General features: G+C 34.5%; 3 protein-coding genes across 3 annotated transcripts; all 3 read right to left on the bottom strand.

Moving 5' to 3' along the window:
- Positions 1 to 6,407: 6,407 nt before the first annotated feature.
- Positions 6,408 to 7,103, bottom strand: LOC107410394 (probable leucine-rich repeat receptor-like protein kinase At1g35710). Its single transcript, XM_016017821.2, has one exon. It carries the CDS (start codon positions 7,101 to 7,103, stop codon positions 6,408 to 6,410), a length of 696 nt encoding a protein of 231 aa, XP_015873307.2.
- A 1,854-nt stretch (positions 7,104 to 8,957) lies between these two features.
- Positions 8,958 to 9,944, bottom strand: LOC112490545 (MDIS1-interacting receptor like kinase 2-like). The gene is made up of 2 exons (XM_060812477.1): positions 9,372 to 9,944; positions 8,958 to 9,268 (listed from the first exon to the last, which is right to left on the bottom strand). Exons 1-2 carry the CDS (start codon positions 9,544 to 9,546, stop codon positions 8,997 to 8,999), a joined length of 447 nt encoding a protein of 148 aa, XP_060668460.1. The 5' UTR covers positions 9,547 to 9,944; the 3' UTR covers positions 8,958 to 8,996.
- LOC125420886 (probable leucine-rich repeat receptor-like protein kinase At1g35710) lies at positions 9,775 to 11,102 on the bottom strand. Its single transcript, XM_048468224.2, has 3 exons — positions 11,010 to 11,102; positions 10,373 to 10,833; positions 9,775 to 10,327 (listed from the first exon to the last, which is right to left on the bottom strand). The coding sequence occupies exons 1-3, from the start codon at positions 11,100 to 11,102 to the stop codon at positions 9,775 to 9,777; spliced, it is 1,107 nt and encodes a 368-aa protein (XP_048324181.2).
- Between the last annotated feature and the right edge of the window lie 2,172 nt (positions 11,103 to 13,274).

The following is a 13,274-nucleotide window of genomic DNA, read 5'->3' as shown; positions in this document are numbered from 1 at the left end:
CCATTCCCTATTTGTTGGAAGCCAATTGGTTGAACCATATATACATCCTTATACAAGTCACCATTCAGAAAAGCAATTCTGACATCCATCTGATGCAACTCCAGGTCATAATGTGCCACAATCACCATAATGATTCTAAAAGAATCATTTATGGATACAGGAGAGAATGTCTCTGTGTAATCAATTCCTTCCTTCTGGCTAAATCCTTTGGCTACAAGTCTAGCCTTATACCTCTCCATTTGACCATTAGAGTCTCTTTTAGTCTTAAAGACCCATTTACACACTATAGGCTTGCTACCCAATGGTAACTCAACCAAATCCCAAACACCATTTGATGCCATGGATTTCATTTCATCTTCCATTGCATCCAACCAAAAATTTGAGTGCGAATTACTTATGGCTTCCTCATAAGTGACTGGATCTGAATCATCACTTATGTCAAAATCATACTCCTGCAAGTAAACCTCATAATCATTAGGAATAGCTGACCTCCTAGTCCTTTGTGACCTTTTCAAAGGCACATTAGCATCTACAATAGCTGGAATATCTTATTTCTCAATAATGAATTCATCCTGACCAACTACTAGTTCATTAATTACTGGATTAATAATATCTCTATCAGGAACTAAAACACTGGGAATGAATACATTTTCTTCTCTAAATTGAGGCTCCCTTGGAGCATTACTATCATCAAATCCAAAAACATCTTTAAAATAAATAGCCCTGTCTGACTCTACAATTTTGGTGCTGTGAGATGGACAAAAGAATCTTGAACCCCTAGATTCTATACAATAGTCAACAAAATACCCACTTATAGTTTTAGGATCCAACTTCTTAATTTGGGGATTATAAATTCTTACTTCAACTTTGTAACCCCATACTCGAAAATGATGCAAATTAGGCTTTCTTCCTGAACACAACTCAAAAGAAGTTTTAGAAACGGATTTACTTGGAACTTGATTTAAAATATAAGCAGCCATTCTTAAAGCCTCTCCCCACAAGTAATCTGGCAAGCTAGAATTTGCCAACATAGATTGCACCATATGCGATTTCTCCTCTTAGCTATGTCATTCTGTTGAGGTGTACCAGGCATTGTATATTGCGCATCAATGCCACACTCACGTAAATAAATTGCGAATGGCCCTAGGTTCCGTCCAGTCTCATCGTATCTGCAATAAAATTCACCACCTCTATCAGACCTCACAGCCTTTGTTTTCTTATTCTTTTAAAGCTCCATCTTTACCTTAAACTCCTTAAAAGCACCTAAAGAATCTGGCTTCTCACATATAAGCTCAACATGTCCATAACGAGAAAAATCATCAATGAAGGTAAATACCTATAACCACCCAAAGCAGTTGGTGTAAAAGGTCCAAAAAAGTCAGTATGAATTAATTCCAAAAGATCTCAACACCTTGCTATCTTATCCTTTCTAACCTTAGAAGTTAATTTCCCTTTCACACATTCAACACAAGTCGACAAGTCCGAAAAATGAAGATTGGGAAGTATTCTGTCCTTCATTAATCTTTCCATTATGTGCCTAGAAATGTGTCCCAAACTCTTATGCCATAACATTGAGGAATTATCATTAACTCTTGGACGTTTAGAAGCAATAATAGGGGAAACAACAGAATTAACAGAAGAATTGGACCATTATTAAATAAATCAAGTCTATATAAATTGTCACATAAAGTTTCCAAATCAACAACTTTGCCATCCTTATATACTTTAACTTTGTTATGTCCAAACAGGAGACTAAACCCTTGACTATCCAAAAGTGAGATAGATAATAAGTTTCTTCTAATTGAGGGTACATAGGAAACTTCTTGTAATTCTAAAACATATCCAGTGGAAAGCCTCAACTTGATTGTTCCCATGATATCCACCTTTACTCTTGAGCTATCTCCCATATAAACATGCTGCTCAAGATTGGTTGGGCCCCTTTGCCTTATTATCCCCTGCAATGAATTAGTAACATGAATTGTTACTCCAGTATCTAACTATCAAGAATTCATAGGCACATCAATAATATTGGTCTCAATCATTAAAATATTATATTTCTTCTCTTGGTTTCCCTTTAAATTCGAACACTCTATCTTCTTGTGTCCAATTTTATTGCAGTAGCCAAACCTTCCATTGAAGTACTCTTTCATTTCTCCTATCTGATAAGCATCATCATACTTAGTATTATTCAAAAGGTCCAAATAATGATGTTTCTCATTCATATCAAACTTGATAAATTTATTTCCTATCTCCTCAAGAAGTTCCTTTGCAATATCAACCTTAGGAATACTAGCATACATTGATTCGTCCATATAATTCTCCATCATCATCATGCAGCATTTATTAGATGCCTTCAGTCCTCATAAAGTTTCCTATCTGCTACACTACTCTCATCAGTTGGTATCTCTGGTGGATCTATCTCCAAAGCCAAATCCAATTTCACAAAGGTCAAATTCATAACTAAAATCTTCTTCCACTTCTGATAGTTTGTCCCATCCAATTTCATCATGGCAGTCATAGGCAGAATATTCGGAATGCTACTAATTGTGAAAATAGTAAACACAACAAAGCATTTAATATATATAAAACAATAACTATTTTCCAACCCCTTATCATAAAACATAAATCAATATCATTAAGGTCTTAGATACCCCTTCACGGGCCAGGTATAGTCAACCAAAAAACCACAATCAAATGCATTGAACTGAATTACCGATAGGGTAACTCAAAACCTGCGATTCATGGCATTCAATCAACTTCCACTGCCATTCCAGGCGTCATACAAAGTAACTAAAACCATCGATAGGGTAGTTTAGTTACCCGTATAGACCCTGATTAATAAGTGGGAGATAACAACATATTGGCAATTTCATGAAATAGGTAAATATAAAATATCCCATTCACTATGCCGACATACATTACATTGGTACATGTAATGCAGACAAAATAAATCTCATGACAAGTGAATACTTAAAATTTCACACTACTATACCAACTAGGCACAAAGCCTTTTTAGGGAAAGCTAACATAATCCAATTCTCCAAACATAGATATTTAATTTAATTCAATAAATTTGGAAAAAAATAATTAAATAAATAAATAAATGTAATAATTACCAATAAACAAACAAATAAATAAATAATAAGAATTTCTCCTCTTTTTTTTTTTTAAAAAAAATTATTGACAATATACAATTGATAAATAAATAAATCATCAACAAATAAATAAACAAAACAAAACAAATTAAATTTTTTTTTTAATTTTGGTTGCTGACGTCAGCAAGATGGCTGCTGACGTGAGCCTTCTTCTTCCCTCAGCCGAGTCAAGGACGACCTGGTTTCCTGTTAACGGGTCACATGACCCGGTTGACAAACCTGCCTGTAAAATGCAATTTCGGCCACCGTTTTCTACAATACCGGCCCCATTCTTCTCCTTTCGGTGTGGGAAAAAATTTTAAAGGATCAATTTGGCTAAAGGAGAGCTTAAAATAAACACCCAGACTTAAGATTATAATCGACCAAAACTCAAACAAACACCCATGTAATTCTAAGAAAATTACAGAACTTTTTTTTTTTTTTTTAGGCAAGATTGGTCCCGTTGTTGTCATCTCATTGTGGGCATCAATTTTGGCCAAAACATTACCCAAAACGATTCACAAAACCAGGTTGCATTCGGCCACAGGTTTCTCTAATTGTTTTTTAATTTACAAATAACAAGCGGGCATGTATTATGTTTCTTCGCAGATCAAGATTAGAGCTTCACAGATCTATGCAAGGAAAAAGAAAAAAAAAATAAAGAACATATATTTGAATCCCACATATCATTCAATGGCCACATACAGTTCAATCCGATCATCATGGATACAACGAAGACTAGTCACAAAGAAATTTATTATGCATATTAACCATTCTCTGATACCAATTGTTAGAATTTGTGGATCTAAACATACATAATAAATTCTATAAATCATAAACTACTAACCTCCAAACGCAGCCATTGATAAATTAAATATTTAATCCTGCAAAATAAAAAACAATGTAAAGTAGTACCTATGGACACACTACTCTTAAACCACTCTCAGATCTCTGAAAATCCTAATATGAAAATACCATATGGCCTATATTTGTTTGCTTGTCCTAGACCTTTTATAGTCTCTGCAAGTCACACTTACCCATTAATTTTAACACACAAAAATCTGAATAATTTAATAATATAATAATACTAGAAAAAATATGGGTAAGTCAATGGGCTTATAAAGAGAGTTGGTCCTCCAGTCCAATGGGCCAACTGAAGTCTTATAGAGAGTGTGTGACCAAGGGCCGTACTACAAAATATTAAAATAAATCAGTCCCATTAATGGCATAAATAGGCCCTGTAAGTGAATAATTGATTATGCTAAGTCCATAATTATTAATTTATTTAACATAGAACCCATATAGCTTCACAATATTACGATGCCTTATTTGTGTTAGCGTTTGAATCTCACTTATAAAAGATTTATGATTCTGAGACATTTGGTGATCATCACAATCAGTATTTGCTCGAAGCTTCTTTATAGCAACAACTTGACCAGTGCTTAACTCTGCCTTGTAAACACTCCTTGTTCCTCCCTTTGCGATACAATATTTGGAGTCAAATTCCTCTATTGTTTTGATGATGTTCTCATACACCATTTTCCCTTCGTAGCTCCATATTGCAAATAGATTTTGATTTTGTGTTTCATGCTCATCTGGATTGTTTGTTTTCCTTGCTCTTCTTCTATGATGAATGTATAGAATTACACAAATGGAGAGAAGAAACAGGCTGTAGAAAACTAGGATCAGTATGATCAATATATTCATACTGCTTCCTTTTTTCCCTTGAGATTTTTAAGTCAAGGTTGGGCAAAGCTACAAACCAATGGCATTATCACATAAGCCTCTGTTGTTCTTCAATGCATCAAATGGAGCCTCCCAAAAGGCTTTGGAATTAGGAATAGGACCTTCCAATTGGTTGAAAGACATATCAACCATTGTCAAGCTCCCCATTTCATTAAAATAAGATGGAATGGTACCATTAAGATTAGTGTGTGAGAGATTCAGAGCTTCTAAATGTTTCATTTGTGCAAGTTGTGGTGGAATCTTACCTGTTAGCGAATTTGAACTGAGGTCAAGGTTTTGGAGTGAGTACATATTAGCTATCTCCCCAAGAACTCCACCATCAAATTTATTGTTTTCCAAATTCAACTATAACAACTTGAAGCACCCTCATATCTCCTTCGGAATTAAGCCACTTAGATTGTTTGCTACCAAATTTAGATACCCTAGATCATTTAGCATTCCTATTTTCTGAGGAATCTCTCCAGATAGTTGATTGCCTCTTAGAATAAGTTTGAGCAATAACTTCAAAGTTCCCAGTTCCTCTGGAATACTTTCCTGAAAGATGATTTGAGGATAGGTCGAGAACATGTAGCTGAGTTGCCTTACTAAGTGCAGGTGGTATGGAGCCTGAAAGATTGTTATGGGAGACTGTGAGGCTTGTTAAACTGTGGCATTGTCCCCACTTTTGTGCAACCTCACCATGCAATTTATTACCACTTAGATCAAGATGATACAAATTTGGATGTATACCGAAAGCTTCTGTAAGATTTCCTATCAGTTGGTTTTCTTCTAGCCTAAGACTAATAATGCTGTTGTAGTTTTTCAAGCTTGTTGGAATAGGGCCAGTAAAGTGGTTTTCACCGGTGGAAAAATGGTCAAGCAATCCACCACCATATATTTGTTGTGGCAATTGTCCAGTGAAGCTATTTGAAGCTAATTGCAGACTCTTTGAGCTAGTCACGTTATTCATTGTTGAAGGAAGAGAGCCATTGAGCTGGTTTTGGAGCAAAATGAGTTCGTTGAGATTTGTCAAGTTTCCTATGGAAGCAGGGAGTTAACCGGAGGGATTGTTGGTACTGAGGTTAAAAATTTCTAAGTTGCTCAACTTTCCAATTTCTGTTGGAATAATACTAGACAGTTGATTCATAGAAAGTATAAGACTCCTTAACTCTCCTAAGTTTTCAATTTCTCTTGGAATATTTCCAAAGAATTTGTTGTCAAGGAGCTGAAGTTTCTGTAAATTTCTCAATTTTCCAATTTCTCTCGGAATATATCCAGAAAGGCTATTTTCATACAGAAAAATACTAGATATACTACTCATGTTTCCCACGGATGCTGGAAGTTGACCAGAGAGATTATTGGCACTAAGGTCAAGAGCTTCTAAGTTGCTCAAATTTCCAACTTCTATAGGAATACTTCTAGAGAGTTGGTTGCCATGAAGATCAAAATTGTTTAAATTTTTCAATTTTTCAATTTTCCAATTTCTTTTGGAATATGTCCAAAAATGTTAGTTTCATAAAGGTACAAATTTATTAAATTGGTCAAGTTTCATATAGAGGCAGGAATAGGACCTGTGAGGTTCTTAGTATCTATATTAAGAACTCTCAATGATATCAAGTTTCCTACTTCTTTCGGAATAGAGCCGCTAAAACCATTAGCACCAATCCTGAATTCTTGGAGATCTCTCAACAAGCCAATCTCTTTAGGAATTGCTCCAGACAAGTAATTCCTAGATAGATGAATATACGAAAGATGGGAAAGATTTCCTACAGCAGGAGAAAGAAATCCAGACAGATAATTGTCTGCCAAATCAAGATGATTGAGTTTGGAAAGGCTGTAAAGGCCAAGAGGAATCTCTCCATGGAGGTTAGTTTTTTCAAAATCAATATTAATGAGATTGGTAAAGGATGAAAATGTGAGATTATGAAGCATATCGCTTAAACCAGAGCTTGAAAGGTTTAAATGGGTGAGACTTATTGACTCATCATCGCAAGCAACTCCAAGCCAACTACAATGGCCGCTGCTGCCGCCGAGTAGCCATGAAGATAGGACATGTTGGCTTTTGTTGTGAAGGCTGATTTTCCATTTTATTAGAGCCTCTGCTTCCTCATTCTGATCATTGTTAGCTGCTGTGAATACATACAGTGCTGTTTTGAAGGAAGATGAGCCAGAAAGATGGAAAATTAGATACATGGTATAGAAGGTTAACAGCAAAAGAACTTTTTCGTTGGACAAGGAAACCATGGTTATGAGCTATGTAGCGCTATTACAGACCACTATTGCATGTCTGAATGTAATGGAAATTATATATAGATCTCCTTTATAGAACTAAGTCCCATAAGGTGTGCTATAAACGATAAAGTTTTCTAGGATTTTCAACTTTGAAAGCTTGGATTTGTTTAATGAATATTCACACATACAGACACACACCCACGCATATATATATATATATATATATATATGCTTTTCAGCTTTCTCTTATTCATTAAACATTTTGGTAATTAGTTTTGGAGTGCTAGTGCATCTCACTTTCCTTCCAATCTTTTCTTAGAATATACCTTTCTTTTGTTTTGTTTTTTTTATTGGGCTGTGTGGGTTGTGCCAAATGTAGTGCCAACATGGGTTGTCTTATTGCCGGCCAAAGTTCTATGCCTTGGGCCTACAAGAATGAGGGACTCATATAAATTTCTTATATTAGTAATCTTTTTTTTTTCTTTCTAAAGTTTGTAATTTATTAAATATAATAGATTACTTTTGGAAACATTTAAGATTTTTTGTAATAAAATTTTACTTAACCCCAATTAACTATTTCTTTCTTAAACTTCTGGTATATATAAAGAGTTGTTAAGCAAGTTTTTAATTGTTATCCATAGTTTTTTTTGATTTTTCGGTAGTATTGTTCTTTGGTTTTTATACATAAACAAATTGGACGTGCTTTACACGATAACTTATTTGGGTTTACTTGACTAGAATAAAGTCAAATTATTTTTTCTCTTAATGTTTATTTATTTATTTATTTATTGGTAATATTTACTCTTATGTTTATGTTCATTAAGCTAATGGCTTAAAATGTTACATGTAATCAATAAAAATAAACTATGTATTTTCTCTTATGTTTGTCTATTTATTTTGGGTTTCTTCTTCTTCTTCTTATTTTTTCCTAGTAAGTTTTTATCTATTTAATCTTTTCAATATTCTAATATATATAATTCCAACTTCATCCAGATCGGTCCCACGTAGAATCCTTAAGCCTGAGGAAGGGATCACAGATAATTTATCTCATATCTGCAATATGTAGTTGTGGAAATCATTGTCCGAATAAAGAATGATCCTATTATGTCATACCTGCAATTGGTGGACCATAAGTTAGTAGGCACACTTTCTCCAAACAAAACAAAGTTGTCAAACTAAAATTGGGAATTCTCACAGCACATGATCTATACATTAATTCTTGTAAGTCTTTGAAGATAGAAATACTGCATACTATATGTACGTTTATGAGTTAGCACGTTTCTGTTTCTAATCCATGCCTTTTGTTTCCAATTATAGTATTATTTGGTTTTAAATTGGACTAATAAGGAGAGACGCTTATATAATATAATACAATATGATAAATCCAGAGGCACATTAGATTATATTGGTCAATTTATAATGAAGGTATTTCACACACAAAAAAAAAAAAAAAAGAAAAATTATAGAGAAGGCTAGGTCATTAATGCTTATATATACTTTTGGCATTCTTCATGAATATTGGATTCTCCAGAAAAGGGAAAAAGAAACTGATTGTAAACTTGGACCATCCCACGGTTTGATTCAACTACAAAAATTAATTTTGGATATTTATTTGTTTGAACATGACTAGTTCTTTTATTTTTCAAGTTGTAAATGGAAGTTTTGGCAGAAAGTTTGTCATAGATTAAGATTGGATGATCAGCTTAAGATAAAAGAGATAAATCTATTTCTTCTAGACACTAAAGTACATGAGGAGAAAATCTTCCCTGTATACATGCATGTATCAAGAGGAAATATTTTCTTCAAAATGTAAATATTGATAATACTATGTAAAGCAAAAGGTTTTAACAAATGATAAGTCTGAGTTGAAAGCTTCTGAGCAATATGTTTCATTGTTGGACGAGACTATGGAGTGCCATTCAAGCATGTAAATGCAACCTTAGCAAGATAGAGCACTTTCCTAGCCTCTTGATCCGATGGAGGGGATAATTGCTTGTCCAAAAAATCCATTACTGCTACTTGATGGTAAGCTGGTGTTTTAGATGATGATGAGGATAACGAAGAGGAAAGAGATGAAATGAGATCTCCTAGATGCCTACCCCCAAGTACTTCCAACGTCACAGCTCCAAAGCTATACACATCGCATTTCTCATTCACTTCCCTCCTATAAGCAAGTTCTGTCAATTTGGATAAGCAATATTTGAATTAGTAACACTATTGAAAAGAAACAAATAATTAGAATTATGTACTTAACATTCCATAAGATAAAGTATTATTGACCTGGAGCACCATATCTAAAAGTTCCAGCAAACGAAGTCCAGTTGGATGAGTCCGGATTGAGAATTCTGGCGATCCTAAAATCAGAAACATAAGTTTGATCACGTTCTGCATTTAGCAGAATATTTTGGGTTGATATGTCTCGATGGATTATTGATGGCGAACAGTCATGGTGCATATAAGATAATGCATCTGCCACACCTTTTACAACGATTATCCTTTTGCTCCAGCCAAATGCTGTTGCTTCTTCTTCATTTTTCAATACATTTCGCAAGCTTCCACCTTCTATGAACTCATAAACCAAAAGAGAGTGTCTTGGATGTGAACAGAACCCATATAACTTAATTATGTTAAGATGTCATATTTGTGTTAATGTTTGAATCTCACTTGTAAAAGCTTTGCGATATTAAGACATCTCGTGATCATCACCATCTGCGTTAGCATGAAGCTTCTTCACAGCAACAACTTGACCAGTGCTTAACTCTGCTTTGTAAACACTCCCTGTTCCTCCCTCTCCGATGCAATATTTGGAGTTGAATTCCTCTGTTGCTTCAATTATGTTTTCATACACTATCTTCCCATTGTAGCTCCATATTGCAAACAAATCTTGATTTTGAGTTTCAATGTCATCTGGAGTGTTTGTTTTTGTCCCTCTTCTTCTTCTTCTATGATGAATGTATAGAATTACAAAAATGGATAGAAGAAATAGGCTGCAGAAAATAGGGATCAGTATGATTAATATTCTCACATTTTTGCTCTCTTTTCCATGAGGATCCTGAGTCCTTGTTGGGTAAAGCTGCAAACTAGTGACATTACCACATAAGCCTTTGTTGTTTCTGAATGCTTCATATGGAGCGTTGCGGAAGGCTTTGGAATTAGAAATGGGACCTTCCAATTGGTTGAAGGACATATCAACCATTGTCAGGCTCTTCATTTCACCAAAACCAGAAGGAATGGAACTAGAAAAATTATTGTGGGAGAGATTCAGAGTTTCTAGACATTACATTTCTGCAAGCTGTGGTGGTATCTTCCCCGCCAACAAAGTTGAACTGAGGTCAAGATTTTGAAGAGAGTTCATATTAGCTATTTCCCAAGGAACACTGCCTTCAAATTTATTGTTTTCCAAATTCAACTGTAACAGCCTGAAGCACCCTCCAAGTTCTTTTGGGATTAAGACACTTAGATTGTTTTCTGCTAGATCTAGATTCCATAGATCAGCTAGCATTCCGATTCCATGAGGAATCTCTCCAGATAGTTTATTGCCACTTAGCATAAGTTTGAATAATAGCTTCAAACTTCCAAGTTCATCTGGAATACTTCCTGCTAGATGATTTAAGGACAGGTCAAGAACCTGTAGCTGAGTTGCCTTACCAAGTGCAGGTGGTATGGAGCCTGAAAGATTGTTGTTGGAGATGTTGAGACTTGTTAAATTCTGGCACTTCCCCCACTTTGATGAAACCTCACCCTACAATTTATTACCACTTAAATCAATATGATCCAAATCTGGGTATATGCCAAAAGCTTCCGTAAGATTTCCAGTTAGTTGGTTGCGTTGCAGCCTCAGTCTAATAAAGCTGTTGCAATTTTTCCAGCTTATTGGATTGGGCTTATAAAATGGTTTTCACTGGCGGAAAAACGCACAAGTAATCCACCACCACATATTTGCTGCGGCAATTGACCAGTGAAGTTATTAAAATCCAATTGCAAACTCGTTAAGCTAGTCAAGTTATCCATTTTTGAAGGAAGAGAGGCATTGAGTTTGTTTTGGAGTAACGCTAGTTCAATGAGATTTGTCAAGTTTCCTATGGAAGCAAGAAGCGGGCCAGAGAGATTATTAATATTAAAGTCAAGAACTTCTAAGTTACTCAACTTTTCGATATCTATAGGAATAATACCAGCAAGTTTATTGTTAGGAAGCATAAGACTCTTTGGCTATCTTAAGTTTCCAATTTCTGTAGGAATATTCCCAAAAATTGATTTGCAAAAAGCTGAAGTTTCCATAACTTTCTCTAGTTTCCAATTTCTCCCGGAATATGTCCAGAAATGCTATTTCCATAAAGAAAAATATGATATATATTCCTCAAGTTTCCTATGGAAGCAGGAAGTTCACCAGAGAGATTATTGTCACTAACGTCAAGCATTCCTAGGTTGCTCATATTTCCAATATCTACAGGAATACTTCCAGAGAGTTGGTTGCCAAAAAGATTAAGGTCGTTTAACATTCTCAGTTGTCCAATTTCTCTTGGAATATGTCCAAAAATGTTAGTTTTAAAAAGGTACAAATCTAATAAATTGGTCAAGTTTCCTAACGATGCAGGAATTGGACCTGTGAGGTCGTTAGTATCTATATAAAGGTTTCTTAAAGATTTCATGTTTCCTATTTCTTTAGGGATAGAGCCATTAAAACCATTAGAGCCAAACCTAAGGGTTTGAAGATTTGTCAATAAGCCAATCTCTTTTGGAATCGTTCCAGTGAACTGGTTCCCAGATAGACGAATATACAACAGATGAGAAAGATTTCCGGCAGCAGGGGAAAGAAAACCAGAGAGATGATTGTTTTCCAAGTCAAGATGAGCGAGTTTGGTTAGATGGTAGAAGCTACTTGGAATTTCTCCATAAAGTTGTTTTTTTGAAAATCAATGATAGTGAGGCTTGTGAGATTTCGAAGTGTACCGTTTAAACCAAAGCTTGAAAGGTTCAAATGGATGATGATGCTTCTCGACACGTCGCAAGCAACTCCAACCCAATTGCAATGGCCGCTGCCTCTTACCCATGCAGACAAAAGGTGTTGGCTTTGGTTTTCAAGGCTGAGCTTCCAGTTTATTAGAGCTGCTGCTTCCTCATTGCTAGCTGCTGTAACAACAAAATATGTAGTTTGGAAGAAAGCTGAACCAGAAAGGTATTATAGTAAAACCATATATAAGATTGAATTGACAAGAATAAAACTTGTTTGTTAATGGACAACATTGAATTTGCATAAAAGGAAACCATGTTGATTATAATGAGCTAAGGCTGCAGGTATTACTAAGTAATGCTATTGCTTCTGCATGTATAATATTACTGAGCAAGCTAGAATAGGATATTACATAAGAAGTAAGAAAAAAAATGTATATATATGTATATATATGGATCTGAATTATTGTGGTTCATAAAAAGTCCATTAAGGTGTGCTTCTCTTCTAACGTGAAAATCAGACTTCTAAGACTTTGAAGGCGTCTAACTATGTCCACGTGTGTATATATATATATATATATTAATTTGACTAAAGCATTTTTTGGGTAATCTGGACTAAAACATTTTAATACTAAGCTACTTTTTTTCCCCCTTTTTTGGGTAATTCGACTCAGCTATAGCCTAGTTGTTTTTTGGTAAATAGCTAGTAGCCTAGTTGTTGATGGAGTGGTTGTAGGGGTGGGAAAAAACCGAATTAGACCGACCAAACCAGCATATTTGGTTTGGTTTGGGTTGGTTTTAACTTATTAATCGATTTCGTTCGGTTAAATATATAAAAAAACCGAAATGGTCTGTTCGGGTTGCGGGTTAGATGAAATTTTACCCAACCCAACCCAAACCAAACTGATCATCAATTAAACTAATATTTTATTTTACTTTTATATATAAATATATTATATAATTATAAAATAAAATTATTAAAAGTTATTTTTATTAACATTTTATGAGCCCAAAAGTTGGTAGTTGTAGATATGTATTGTAGTTGTATGATTTTATGTTGTATTATTTAATATGTTTGACGCTTAATAGTTAACTTATTTGGTACTTTTGTTTAGGTGGATGTATGTTAAAATTATTTAATTTAGAAAATAACTTGAAAAAGATATCTAATTCAAAATATAGATGATTAAAAAAGCCTAAAAAAAAACTTTATATAATTTTGGTCCAAAAAGA

The sequence above is a fragment of the Ziziphus jujuba genome, chromosome 10, assembly GCF_031755915.1.
Source record: "Ziziphus jujuba cultivar Dongzao chromosome 10, ASM3175591v1".
NCBI classification, from domain to species: Eukaryota; Viridiplantae; Streptophyta; class Magnoliopsida; order Rosales; family Rhamnaceae; genus Ziziphus; species Ziziphus jujuba.
The sequence above is the reverse complement of the archived record's forward strand: the minus strand, read 5'-3'. Positions and strand labels throughout refer to the sequence as shown.

Bases quoted from the DNA above. Each gene is read 5' to 3' on its own strand.
- LOC107410394 (XM_016017821.2), bottom strand. From the start codon at position 7,103: ATGGTTTCCTTGTCCAACGAAAAAGTTCTTTTGCTGTTAACCTTCTAT.
- LOC112490545 (XM_060812477.1), bottom strand. From the start codon at position 9,546: ATGCACCATGACTGTTCGCCATCAATAATCCATCGAGACATATCAACC. The intron at 9,269-9,371 runs GTCAATAATACT...CCAAATTGACAG, and splicing joins TTTTAGATATGGTGCTCCAG to AACTTGCTTATAGGAGGGAA.
- LOC125420886 (XM_048468224.2), bottom strand. From the start codon at position 11,102: ATGGATAACTTGACTAGCTTAACGAGTTTGCAATTGGATTTTAATAAC. The intron at 10,834-11,009 runs GTGCGTTTTTCC...AATAAATTGTAG, and splicing joins TATGTGGTGGTGGATTACTT to GGTGAGGTTTCATCAAAGTG. The intron at 10,328-10,372 runs GTAATGTCTAGA...TAATTTTTCTAG, and splicing joins CCACCACAGCTTGCAGAAAT to TTCCATTCCTTCTGGTTTTG.